This window comes from Thalassophryne amazonica, chromosome 7 (genome assembly GCF_902500255.1).
Source record: "Thalassophryne amazonica chromosome 7, fThaAma1.1, whole genome shotgun sequence".
NCBI classification, from domain to species: Eukaryota; Metazoa; Chordata; class Actinopteri; order Batrachoidiformes; family Batrachoididae; genus Thalassophryne; species Thalassophryne amazonica.
In genome coordinates this window covers 76,000,063-76,012,872 of record NC_047109.1, presented here as the reverse complement: position 1 = coordinate 76,012,872, position 12,810 = coordinate 76,000,063, and the positions used below count along the sequence as shown (strand labels likewise).

Here is a 12,810-nt window from a genome sequence, read left to right as displayed (position 1 = left end):
ACTGTAATTTCTGGCAAGTACTACAATGCAACTAGTCGATGTTTACAAAAGAAGACGAAGGAAACAGGCAGGTATATAAGCAACAAAGACACCTGTGGTTCTTATCTGTGGCAGGAGAGAAAGGAGGTCATCAACTGTGTCCTCCAAAATCTACATTTGTAGACCATTTCGAATATAGTAAACATTATTTCATTGTTAAATATTAATCATGTTCATTTATCAGCATTTATCAATTTAGCCATGTTAACCCATGTGCCATAATACTGCCAAATTATGTCAAATACAGATTTATTATTATTTAGCAGTTTATCAACCACTATTGCATTTTGAACCGAAAAAATAAATCACAGCGAGAAGGTTGTGGGTTCAATTCCCGTGGCCTTTCTGTGTGGAGTTTGCATGTTCTCCCCGTGTTTGCGTGGGTTTCCTCCGGGTGCTCCGGTTTCCTCCCACATCCAAAGACATGCGGGTTAGGTGGATTGGAATCTTTAAAAATTGTCTGTAGGTGTGTGTGTCTGTGTTTGTTTGTCTATTTGTGGCCCTGCGACAGACTAGCGTCCTGTCCTTGGTGTACCCCGCCTCACGCTCTATGACTGCTGGGATAGGCTCCTGCCCCCCGTGACCCTTAATTGGACTAAGCGGTAGAAGATGGATGGATGGATGGATGGATGGATGTTGATTACCCCCCCACACACACACACATTATACAATATACCATTTCTATTGATGAGTTACTATGAATTGCTATCAGTACAGCAGTCATTGTTATTTCAACTACCCAATGTTACGATTCATGCAATTCAGTTCAGTATAAGTCAGTTTATTTATACAGCACTAAATCACAACATGAGTCACCAAAAGGTACTTTAAACAGGTTATGGTCTTGCAAATCCCTAACCTGAACCTTAAACCTAAGTTGTGATCTTGAAGTTCATCATTTGCCTTCTGTACAACTTCAACATTATGATGGCCCTCTTCATCTTGCAATAATCACTATGGCTTCTGATTGGATACTGTATGATCATGCCAGTTTATTACTGGATACCATACGAAGTGATGAAATATTGGTACCATATCAGTAGCCACTTCATATACAATATACAACTTTCTCCCTTATTGTCCACAAATTAAACATTTGCCATACTCATGTAAAATCAGAAATTACAAGCTCCAACTAAGACAAAATGATCTGAATGTATGGTAGAGTTGCATTTTTATTTTGGAATCTAAAATTCAGTAAACATTCAGTGTTCTGATGTATCTGACTTGACATTGTAACAACTATAATCATGGCAGTAATGTTACAGATGCTGTTTGGTAACTTAACAAATCATTTATTTTTGTATGTTACATGTTTGCTTCCTTTATATATTCATAAAGTTTACCAGGGTTACAGCTTTTGCAAAGGTGTCTGAAGTAATTGATATGAAGTGGCTCATACTGCACTGTATTCTGCCACTTCACACGATATCCCATAATAAACCACTGTGAATTTTCATAAGACAAAGAGGGACATGGTGTTGAAGCTTTACAGGAGGCAAATGACAAATTTCATCCCCAAAACTTAGGGTTAAGGTTGTGCGTGAACAGTGACTTTGGGTAGTTGAAATAACAATGGGTTCTGCTCTGTACTAATAGCAATGTGCTTTTTTGTACAGGGTACAATATCAATAGCAATGGCCGAATTGATATTATCATTGAGTCAGGAATACAAAACAGTATATGGCCCAGTTTCCATCTTGCTCACCAAGCTGTAACAGCTTATGTGTTCTTTATAAAGACAACCACAGCTCAAACATGTTAACACTTTTCCGAGTTGGTCAAGTGAACAAATGCTTTCCCAAACTTGGTAGTGACCAACGTAGATTTGTCAAGTTTACCATCAGCTTGAACACAACATTGATCTCTGAGTACAAATCCGGATGCAAAATATCATGAGTGTGGTGGCAATTTCTTGGTTGTGAGGAAGATTATCTCAATCAATTCCCGAATGGGATACACATTCAGGGTCAGTCTAGTGACACATGTTGTTGCACGCCAACAAACATATAGCCTTTGACAGATCCTTAGCCTGATCCACTGGCTGGGAAATCCCAGCTGATCAGGGTCTGGGAACCTGCTGTAACCTTCATCCGCATTTACAGCTGCTGGGTTACAAGCCATCACCTCCTCTGCCTGATCCACCATTGAGGACTTCTTGTTTCACCAGAGCCCGATTAGCTGTCTCATGTTCAGGGTTCCTATTGGGCCTTCATGATTACCATAGTAGCCACGGGGCACACAATGTCCCCACCATATTTCACTCCAACAGGTAATTCCCTACTTGATCTGTTATCTAGGTGTCATGATCGGCTGAGAAGTTGGATTTTGACACCCCATCGAAGGTGTATTGGAGCTGCGAACACCTTATGGGGTATTGTTTATATCATCATGATGAGCTAGTTATTTGTATTTATATATGCAATAATTGATTGATTGGAAGTTTTATTTTGGACATGATAAACAAAACAAATAAAGAAGAAACAAACAACAAACAGAAAAATCAACAAATCACCCCCCAAAAAACAGCAACAAATAAAACCCAAGACAAAATAAAAGAACAATATCAACATAATGTGTCCGAAACTGGTAAGATGTTGTTTCATAATATTTGTTATGGTCTTTTTTAAGATGTTTCCTGTCTGTATCTTTGTCTTGAACATTTTCAGTTTCATTTACAGTTATAACCTTTACATGGTTGAAACGCCCTCCACCTTCTCATCCTCAAAACATTAAAGGTATTATTTTAATATGTAAGTTACGTTAAAACAAAATTTAAGATATGCATTAAACCAGAACTCAAAAACGGACGCGGCGTTTATGGTATCCCGGCATCCTTTGCGCGACCAACAGGAAGGACACACGAGAGGACGAGAAGCGGCGTAAGGTTACTTGTGGGTTATTTAACAATCCGATAGTCTTCTGCGGTTAATGTTTATGCTTAGGGTTAAGGTTTTGGACATAATTATATGCGTTCACAGCTCCTGTAAAAACGTAGCTTCATATACCTAAGCGGATATAGTTATATTGCGAGCGAACGAATGCTAACTAGCTAACTAACTAAAAACCTAGCTTCAAATACACTAAACTGGTATAATGCGAGCGAACGAATGTTAACTAGCGTTCACAGCTGATGATCAGAATTTTGTCTTTGAGTAGTATGACAGCAATGTAGTCAATATTCACATGCTGAACTAACTACAAACTAGAACTGCATTAACCAAGAAATAAGTGTTAAAAATAAATTGTAACTCTCAGGGTCAAATGCTAGCTTAGCTAACTGGACATATGTTGAGGCTGAGTTGTCGCCGCTGTAATCCGCTATTTGGGTCAAATTAATTTAATTTAATTATCTTATAATGCGCCAAATCACAGCATAAGCCGTCTCAAGGCGCCTCACATGAAACAATTCAACGTAAAATTTAAATAAATAAATAAATATTAAAAAAAAATATTCAAATACATAATTAAAAACGGAAACAAAAGAATAAAACAGATTAAAAAAAACTATTCATAAGAAAGAATTAAAAATGGGTTTTCAGTCTTGACTTAAAAATGTACACGGACTCCGACTGCCTCACGGTCGCAGGTAGACAAATACTTATTCTACTAAATGTTTGGTCATTTAATGTATCAGATCAATTAAATCCGTTTAGCTAAATCTGCATTTCTACTCGCTTTGTTTCATATGCATGGTGCCAGTGAAGGGAGCAGGCAGTTAGTGTTACCATTGAGATCACCAGATAGCCGCCGTGCACCTTTTTGAAAAATACATTACCTCCTTCACTTTAAACATGCAACAAGTCTATTTTATTGAGACAGATCATCAGTTTTGGTCTGTTTCATAGTGTGTGTTGCCAGTGCTGTGGTGGTGGCTGTATTTCACTCTCCTTTGCTTCAAATACACGCCAAGTCTGTTTCTGACAGCTACCTCTATAACCTTCTTACCACTCAATCAGATAGTGCTTTCCACATAAACAAGTTTTCTTCTTGTTACTTGAAACACACTGCATGTCAGATGTGTGTCACACACAGGAGTCTTGCATATTTGTGTATTTACATTGACCTTTGTTAAAGCCTTTTATCCATCCATCCACTAGGCAGGGGTGGTAGTCAAGTGGTTCATGCGCTTGGTGTCAGTGTGGAAGGTTTCCGGTTCAAACCTCACCCCTGCTACATTTCCCCATGTAATGTGGAGTTACGTCAGGAAGAGTATCTGGCGGAAAACTTTTGCCAATTTAACCCTCTGGGGCCGACGGCGTCATATACGACGGCTAAGACTGAGCTTTACTAAATTATAAATAACTTTTGAATGATATGAGATAGAAACTTACTCTTTTTTGCCGAAAAGTTAACTCCACGGACTTTCGAGCCAGCCATTGGCCATCTTTATACTCCTCATAGAAGCTGTGTGACGACATGCGCAATGTGAGTGTCCAATTGGAATTGGTTCACCGTCACATGGTTTTCCAAAATCCAATCAGGGCAGATTTACCTCACGTGAAAAGCCAAAGATCATTTTCAGGCGTGATATGTTACTGCAACCCCTGGCAAAAATTATGGAATCACCGGCCTCGGAGGATGTTCATTCAGTTGTTTAATTTTGTAGAAAGAAAGCAGATCACAGACATGACACAAAACTAAAGTCATTTCAAATGGCAATTTTCTGGCTTTGAGAAACACTATAAGAAATCAAGAAAAAAAAATTGTGGCAGACAGTAACGGTTACATTTTTAGACCAAGCAGAGGGAAAAAAAATATGGACTCACTCAATTCTGAGGAATAAATTATGGAATCACCCTGTAAATTTTCATCCCCAAAACTAACACCTGCATCAAATCAGATCTGCTCGTTAGTCTGCATCTAAAAAGGAGTGATCACACCTTGGAGAGCTGTTGCACTAAGTGGACTGACATGAATCATGGCTCCAACACGAGAGATATCAATTGAAACAAAGGAGAGGATTATCAAACTCTTAAAAGAGGGTAAATCATCACACAATGTTGCAAAAGATGTTGGTTGTTCACAGTCAGCTGTGTCTAAACTCTGGACCAAATACAAACAACATGGGAAGGTTGTTAAAGGCAAACATACTGGTAGACCAAGGAAGACATCAAAGCGTCAAGACAGAAAACTTAAAGCAATATGTCTCAAAAATCGAAAATGCACAACAAAACAAATGAGGAACGAATGGGAGGAAACTGGAGTCAACGTCTGTGACCGAACTGTAAGAAACCGCCTAAAGGAAATGGGATTTACATACAGAAAAGCTAAACGAAAGCCATCATTAACACCTAAACAGAAAAAAAACAAGGTTACAATGGGCTAAGGAAAAGCAATCGTGGACTGTGGATGACTGGATGAAAGTCATATTCAGTGATGAATCTCAATTGATGACATGGGGCTGCATGTCAGGTAAAGGCACTGGGGAGATGGCTGTCATTACATCATCAATAAATGCACAAGTTTACATTGATATTTTGGACACTTTTCTTATCCCATCAAATGAAAGGATGTTTGGGGATGATGAAATCATTTTTCAAGATGATAATGCATCTTGCCATAGAGCAAAAACTGTGAAAACATTCCTTGCAAAAAGACACATAGGGTCAATGTCATGGCCTGCAAATAGTCCGGATCTTAATCCAATTGAAAATCTTTGGTGGAAATTGAAGAAAATGGTCCATGACAAGGCTCCAACCTGCAAAGCTGATCTGGCAACAGCAATCAGAGAAAGTTGGAGCCAGATTGATGAAGAGTACTGTTTGTCACTCATTAAGTCCATGCCTCAGAGACTGCAAGCTGTTATAAAAGCCAGAGGTGGTGCAACAAAATACTAGTGACGTGTTGGAGCATTCTTTTGTTTTCATGATTCCATAATTTTTTCCCTCTGCTTGGTCTAAAAAAAGTAACCATTACTGACTGCCACAATTTTTTTTTCCTGATTTCTTATAGTGTTTCTTAAAGCCAGAAAGTTGCCCTTTGAAATGACTTTAGTTTTGTGTCATGTCTGTGATCTGCTTTTTTTCTACAAAATTAAACAACTGAATGAACATCCTCCGAGGCCGGTGATTCCATAATTTTTGCCAGGGGTTGTAGTTGGCCCGTTTGAATAGCCCCCTGGGTGCTCCAATGAGTACATGCTATTAGTACATACTCACTGTGCCCTGTGCCATTACACACAGCAATCAGTGAAAGCAGGAGCAGGAGAGCCTCTGATGACAATCTCACATGCTCAAACAAAGTGTGTGTAGCTATCAGGATTGCTCCACTAGTTTGCATGTGAATGTTACTGGATAACTCTGTTGCATTCTCTGCATAAAGCACTGTTTACCATATCAATGGACAACAAAACGCATAGACCATTTTGTATATATTGTTCGAAATGTGCATTTGTGTTTATTGTTTGAACATTTTTGTTGTACAGTCTTTCAAACAAGACCTCAAATTACCTTTATAAAGTGTCAAAACAGTTGTTTATTATAGTTTGCTGTGTGTTTTGAATAAATGTGTGTGGAAAATTATTTTTTGTTTTATTTTTTTCCTTGCCTATTTTTGATTATAAACCTTTATTACACTTATAAAACACAACAAAAAACATATATATTCTGAAAGCACAGGTTGTCCTGAAAAAAAAAGACATAAAACTTGATTGTGGGCTGCAGGGAGAGCTGTTAACAGCAATAATAAAACATTTATGCCAGGCGAGTGAACTGTCCAAAAAATGCCCTCAGACCCCAGAGGGTTAATATGCAGCTCCACCTCGGATTTGCTGTGGCGAACCCGAGTGTAAAACAACGGAGCAGCCGAAGTGACTTATCTTTATCTGTCCATCCACTATACACATTTACTCCAACCAAGGAGACAACACATTTACACGCACACCTATGGTCATTTTAAAATTTTCAGTTCACCTAACCTTTATGTCTTTGGAAGTGTGAGAAAACCAGAGCACTCGGAAGGAACATGAGGGGAGAACATGCAAACTCCACACAGAAAGGATCTGGTGAGAAGCGATGCCGCAACTTTCTTGTGGTGAGGCAACAGTGCTAACCACTATTCCATTGTGCCGCCCCTCATTTCAATGTAAGTCACGTGGCATTCGTTATTCATCCCGTTATATGGGTGATGTCAATACTGTGTGTTTTTATTTGATCTATTTCACTATATTGCACAGCGCTAAGCTTTACAACTTTAAATACAAATGCTTCCATGATGCAAGGAAGCTAAGTCCATCAGCTGCAGTGTTTGCGGTAATGTCTTTAGTGGTTGTTGCAGGACTGTTGGGCGATCAGACACGACTGGCGCCTTGATCGGCGGAGGAAACAATCAGACAGCGACCGGCGTGATTCCAGCGCTATCTGATCAGTTCTGATCGCGACCGGTGCTTGAAAAGTTTACTTCACAGCAGCGCTTACCACAGCCATCAGTCGACTCATCAACATTCTGCTCACAATGAAAATGATCCACCAAGATAAAAATAAAATGATGTTAAATTACTCTTTCTCACCTGCACCACACCGTGCAGTACTGACCCGAACCACTCGGTGAAAAGGAGGCTGTCTGCATACGCTGGCTAATTGTCAAGGTGTGACAGCTAGGCTAACATTCTTTATTTAACCTCTTAAACCCTAGAGTCCCTAAATTTGGGTACTTGCCCTGTTTTGGAACATTTGAACACTCATAACTAACCAGTGCTGACACCAACATACACTTATTATACATCAAAATGTCAAGCGAAGTCTCCTCTACAAAAGTATCCACTTCAATCACATATCAACTAACCACAGCTGAAACACCAAGCAAATAAAGATATAAGTCATAATTAATTTTTTTGGGGGGAAAAACCCCTCATTTACTCCTACCAAGTATTTTTTACTTTCAATTTTTTGGCATCCACAACATCTCCTAGGACCTGTCTTTTAGCTGATCCAAACTGTTGCATTTTTGATCTTGTTCAATCTGAGAAATAAATCATAATGTATGGAAATGTGATTTTGGTGAAATAGGCTCTAGGGCTTAAGGGGTTAAATAGCATAAACTACAGTTTATTAGATATGTATGACTTTGGGGCTGTTTTTTTTTCCTCTCTCTTTCTCTCAGTTGTCATTATTTGCAGTATTAGAAAAACAGCATTATTATTGAAATAATTGCAGTGCCACTTGTTTTATTCACCTTTTTTTCCAAGTAAATTAATGCATGCTGTTTCTTTTTTAAGTTCTTTAGACTTGTGATTTAGGACTGTAACAATGGCATGCATGCTGTTTCTTTTTTAAGTTCTTTAGACTTGTGATTTAGGACTGTAACAATGGCTGACACCTTTGGCGATAAGATCAAAAACTACAAGACTGCTCCCTTTGATGCCCGCTTCCCCAACACCAACCAGACCCGTAACTGTTTCCAGAACTACTTGGGTGAGAACATTGACCTTCTTCTTTTTTTCTTTTTTTTTGTTCTTATTATTTCAGAATAATCGTAATTTTAAGAGTAGAGATATATTATTGATGAAATTATGACTTGCTGAGTTTTTATTTGAAAGTCCTTGTTGTACTTTTTCCATTTACAGATTGTTGATACAAAATTCACCTAAATTACAAAAAAAAAAAGATCTGTCTTTCAGCAGGTACACATTGTTGATTTTGCTGATTTAGTTAATTTTTTATTTTTATTCGTACTTGATTCACTACTTGAGTAACTGTGCTTACAACCTTTGACCTGCAAACAATCACAATTTATTAGTACTCAAAAGAATCAGCTTAAGCCTGGTTCACACGGCAAGATAATTAGGCTGATGTCGGAACCAATCTTCCCCTTCCGACAATCTTATGGACGCCCCGACAATTGTGATGACGCTAAAGATAATCTTATCAAATATTCCTCCCATGTGTTGTGTGTTCAGAGCACTCTCATCTGCTCGGAAGGACGTCGGGGTGCTCCGATCGCAAATTGGGGATATTCAACATGTTGGATTGTCTTGGCCCGATATCGCAACGTGTGTGGTGTCTTCTGACCACAAACGAGCACGCAGCCTGCTGAATGTGATGTGTAGCCAATCACAAAGTGAGGTGATGGACGCATGGAGCGGAAAATAAAATCAAAACAGCTCTTCTGACTTACCAGAAAGTCTGGTGGTCGTGCTGTCTCCACGTCTTTAAAGAACACCGTTTTCTTTTTGTATCAAGTCACGTTGAAGCTCGAGAGATTTTGTGAGATTTCCTGTCTGACCTGGGAATATTCGTGTGTGAAATCTGTTTGTGTGTGGTGTGTTGACTTCTCCATGAGGCTGAACACCACACACTGTATGACCAAACCTGTTAGATCTGTGATTTTTTTTTTTTTTTTTTTTTTTTTTTTCCCTCTCCACGTGTGTGATGTCTCAGGTTTTGGAAACCTATAGATAATTTTAAAATCCTGCCATGTGAACCGGGCATTAGTTTCAATACTTTCAAAAAAGGTCAGATGGACAGAAGGTTAATAAGAAAACAGATCAGACCTGTGCAGTGTGCGGTCAAAAAAATATCGGCAAAGGATTGAGGCTAAAATTTGCAGTAATATGGTCTAAATTTATTCTAGTCAGAACTGTAGCAGCAGCGTTCGGAAACAATTGGAGAGCTCTGATGCTGGAATGTGGTGAAACAGAAAAGAGAGAAAACTATTATTACAGTAATGTAATCTAGAAGAGACAATGACGTGAATCGATGTCTCTGCGTCAGCCATAGACTGAACATAACGAATCTTTGCAATATTATATAGGTGATAGAAAACATTCACTTCTGTAATGTGTAGGTCGAATGACAGTGTGGCATTAAAGGTCACCCCAAGATTTTTCAGTTTATCACTGTGATGAATAAATAACAAACGAGTCCAGTGTTGACATTTGCTGGTCAAACTGATGCCTGTGTCTTGCCGGACCAATAACCAGCATCTCAGTCTTGTCAAAATTTTAAAAGTTAGATGTTTTTCAGTGAAGCAAGATTATCCTCTAAAGTCCTAGTGTCAGTTATCTACAGCTATTGGCATGTAAAGATGAGTGTCCTCGGCATAGCAGAGAGGGGGTATTTATAAAATCTCTCTCTGTCTCTCTCTCTCTGTGTAGACTTCCACAGGTGCAATAAAGCGCTATCAGCCAAAGGCCATGATGTGGCTCCCTGTGAGTGGTACAAGAAAGTGTACCAAAGCATCTGCCCTTTAAATTGGGTATGTCACACTTAATGGACAGATTGATCTTTTTGTAAAACAAGACTATAAAATTAAAACTGTTTTGTTTTCTTCTGGTGCTTGACAGAACTATTGCAGCTTCACACATTATTATACTTTTCTGTTAGATCTGACTCGTGTTTCCACAAATGTTTTCACAGGTTGAGTCCTGGGATGAGCAGCGAGAAAGTGGAACTTTTCCAGGGAAACTCTAAAGTCTAAAACTTGATTGGGATAGTCTACTACAGGACCAGCTGCTAGTTAGATCTGTAGTGACGTGTCAACAGTTGCAATACCACATCATGGTTGCTTATGTTATAAATTAGAAATGTGCTCAAGCTTGTTTTTGTTTTGTTTTGTTTGTTTGTTTGTTTGTTTTACCTCTTGTTGAGGTGTCAGTTTTTGATTTTTGACTCACTGTAACCTACTCGCTTCCTATGATACTCGTAGAATCTGTAGCACATCTCAAGTCAGAGTTGGTGAAAAATCTTCATTCATAGAACCCCCCCAGTAATTCTGTGACAGTGGGGTTTCCTCAGATGTGCAGGTATTGTGATTTTCAGGTGTTTGGAACACCTTCTTAATGTCTGGGAAAGTGTTTATTACAAAAATATTTCTACTTTACTTGGTTAAATCTGGTTTCTCTTTGAATGACCTGATCAGCCTGAGTAGTGATGCCCTCGGATCATCTACATATTTTACAGTGTATGTCAGAACTGGTAATAAACTGTTGACTTGGTCCAAAGAATGACTTTGGGCGGTGATTTCAGCAGTTCATAATTGAAAGCGCTTGCTGATGTGATTGTTTTCATACTTCTTTTTGTAGACTGAAGGCTACAGTAGCGTTCATTTTCCAGTAGGTGGAAGTGTTTCCTCAGGACTTTACCCAATGGATGGTTATGTTTGTGTGCAATTCACCATTTTTGCCAGGCTGTGGCGGTGTCTTCAAAAAAAATGAAAGCTGCATGTTCATAAATTACCTTGCATAGCACTTCTCAAGCAACTTTAATAAAATGGTTTAAAACCTATTACATAAACAAGAATTAAGTAATCACATAAAATGGATTTTGAAAAGGAATAAGAAAATGACTATGAAGGGTCAAATTATATATATATATATATATATATATATATATATATATATATATATTATAACCTTCAGTTTGTGGACTATTCAGTCAAAAAATAAAACTATTAGTTCACTTATAAGTGAAAAGATTTGGTCTTCCTCCTTGCATGTTAAAATACAACTCCATTAGGTCCATCACTAAATGATGTGGGCAGCAAATGTGTGTGTGTATAATTTATTTATTTGGACTATGGCTCAACTTTACTTATGGAAAATCATATAGTTTGATACAGTGCTGCATCTGTAGTTGTACATGACATATGTCTCCATGAATTATGCATATATATGTATATTATGGATACAAATTTTTATATTTAAAAATTTTTGCTCAATTTCCTGCACCAGAAAAAAAGGTTCTAAACTACGCAACATGGAATGTATAGCCTAATTTTCAGTTGAATTGGCACCACTACAGTGTTTTTTTTTTTTTTTTTTGCGGTATGAACTGTGATTTTTAAAGTGAAGGATGCTTTTAAGATTGAGTTTGAACATAACCTTCAGGCATGAGAACCAATCACAGCTGTCAACTTGTAGGAGGGACAAAATGACGCCATCAGCCTTAAATTACATCAGCTGGAATTTAAATCTGCACTATGGTCAACGTTTGAGAAACAGTTTGAGGCCTAACACTTAAAAACAGTGTAAAATGATCTCTGAAAAGTTACACTTTAACACTCGCATAGACAGACTCATATTCAAAGATTCTCTGAACTGAAATATACCAATTTATTTACAAATAACTGCCACCATTGTGTTTTAACCCTACCTAGCCTGGGGTAGTGATGGCAATTTTGAAGCCTCATGAACCAATGAGCCACTTCAACACAACTGGCTGAAAATCGACACTGCTTCGACGCGTTTGATACAGTTTGAAGGGTGACATCTGCTGGATTTCTTTGAGAATTACCTTGAGCGAGTGCCCTGACAAATGTTGCATTAATTCATGACTGATGTGGTTGGTTCTTGAAAAGTAATAATAATTAAAAAAAAAAAAAAAGTCATATGTATTATTATTTGTTAATGTAATAAATAGTCCCTACAGATGCACACATAATGGTTATGAAAGCCTTTATTGTAGACTATATGTAGATTTGTGTTATCATTCCTCAAACTATATTTGGATAAAATGTGACGGGAAAAGTGAGGAAGGCATGTGCTTCTGCAACTGGTGCTTATGTTGCTGTAATTTGTAAATTAGAATAGAGGGGATAGGAGACGGTGATTGTGCAACTTTCAACAATTTTTATTCAAAAAAAGAATAATGTAATGTCAACGGTGCTGGACTTTAATCAGCTCCTCTTCTGCCTCACCTCCTCTCCAGCTTTGGAGAAGACCCACTCGCAAGACACTAATGTTGCTGGCATCAACAAATATTTTTTGCCATTCTCTGTAAATTGGGATAGACTGCGACTTGTGTCGCCCAGTATTTGAGCCGGTCTTCTCCT

General features: G+C 38.2%; 1 protein-coding gene across 3 annotated transcripts; it reads left to right on the top strand.

The window, feature by feature from the left end:
* Positions 1–2,832: 2,832 nt before the first annotated feature.
* Positions 2,833–10,731, top strand: LOC117514226 (cytochrome c oxidase subunit 6B1). Of its 3 annotated transcripts, none has more exons than XM_034174583.1 (4): positions 2,833–2,921; positions 8,317–8,453; positions 10,136–10,236; positions 10,398–10,731. In XM_034174583.1, exons 2-4 carry the CDS (start codon positions 8,348–8,350, stop codon positions 10,449–10,451), a joined length of 261 nt encoding a protein of 86 aa, XP_034030474.1. In that variant the 5' UTR covers positions 2,833–2,921; positions 8,317–8,347; the 3' UTR covers positions 10,452–10,731. The 3 variants fall into 3 exon arrangements, with proteins under 3 accessions (XP_034030474.1, XP_034030473.1, XP_034030475.1); XM_034174582.1 differs by having other exon boundaries at positions 2,835–2,933; XM_034174584.1 differs by having other exon boundaries at positions 2,893–2,926.
* The last annotated feature ends 2,079 nt before the right edge of the window (positions 10,732–12,810 follow it).

Coding starts and splice junctions, on each gene's coding strand:
- LOC117514226 (XM_034174583.1), top strand. CDS start 8,348: ATGGCTGACACCTTTGGCGATAAGATCAAAAACTACAAGACTGCTCCC. Junction 8,454..10,135: donor CTGTTTCCAGAACTACTTGG/GTGAGAACATTG, acceptor CTCTCTGTGTAG/ACTTCCACAGGTGCAATAAA. Junction 10,237..10,397: donor GCATCTGCCCTTTAAATTGG/GTATGTCACACT, acceptor ATGTTTTCACAG/GTTGAGTCCTGGGATGAGCA.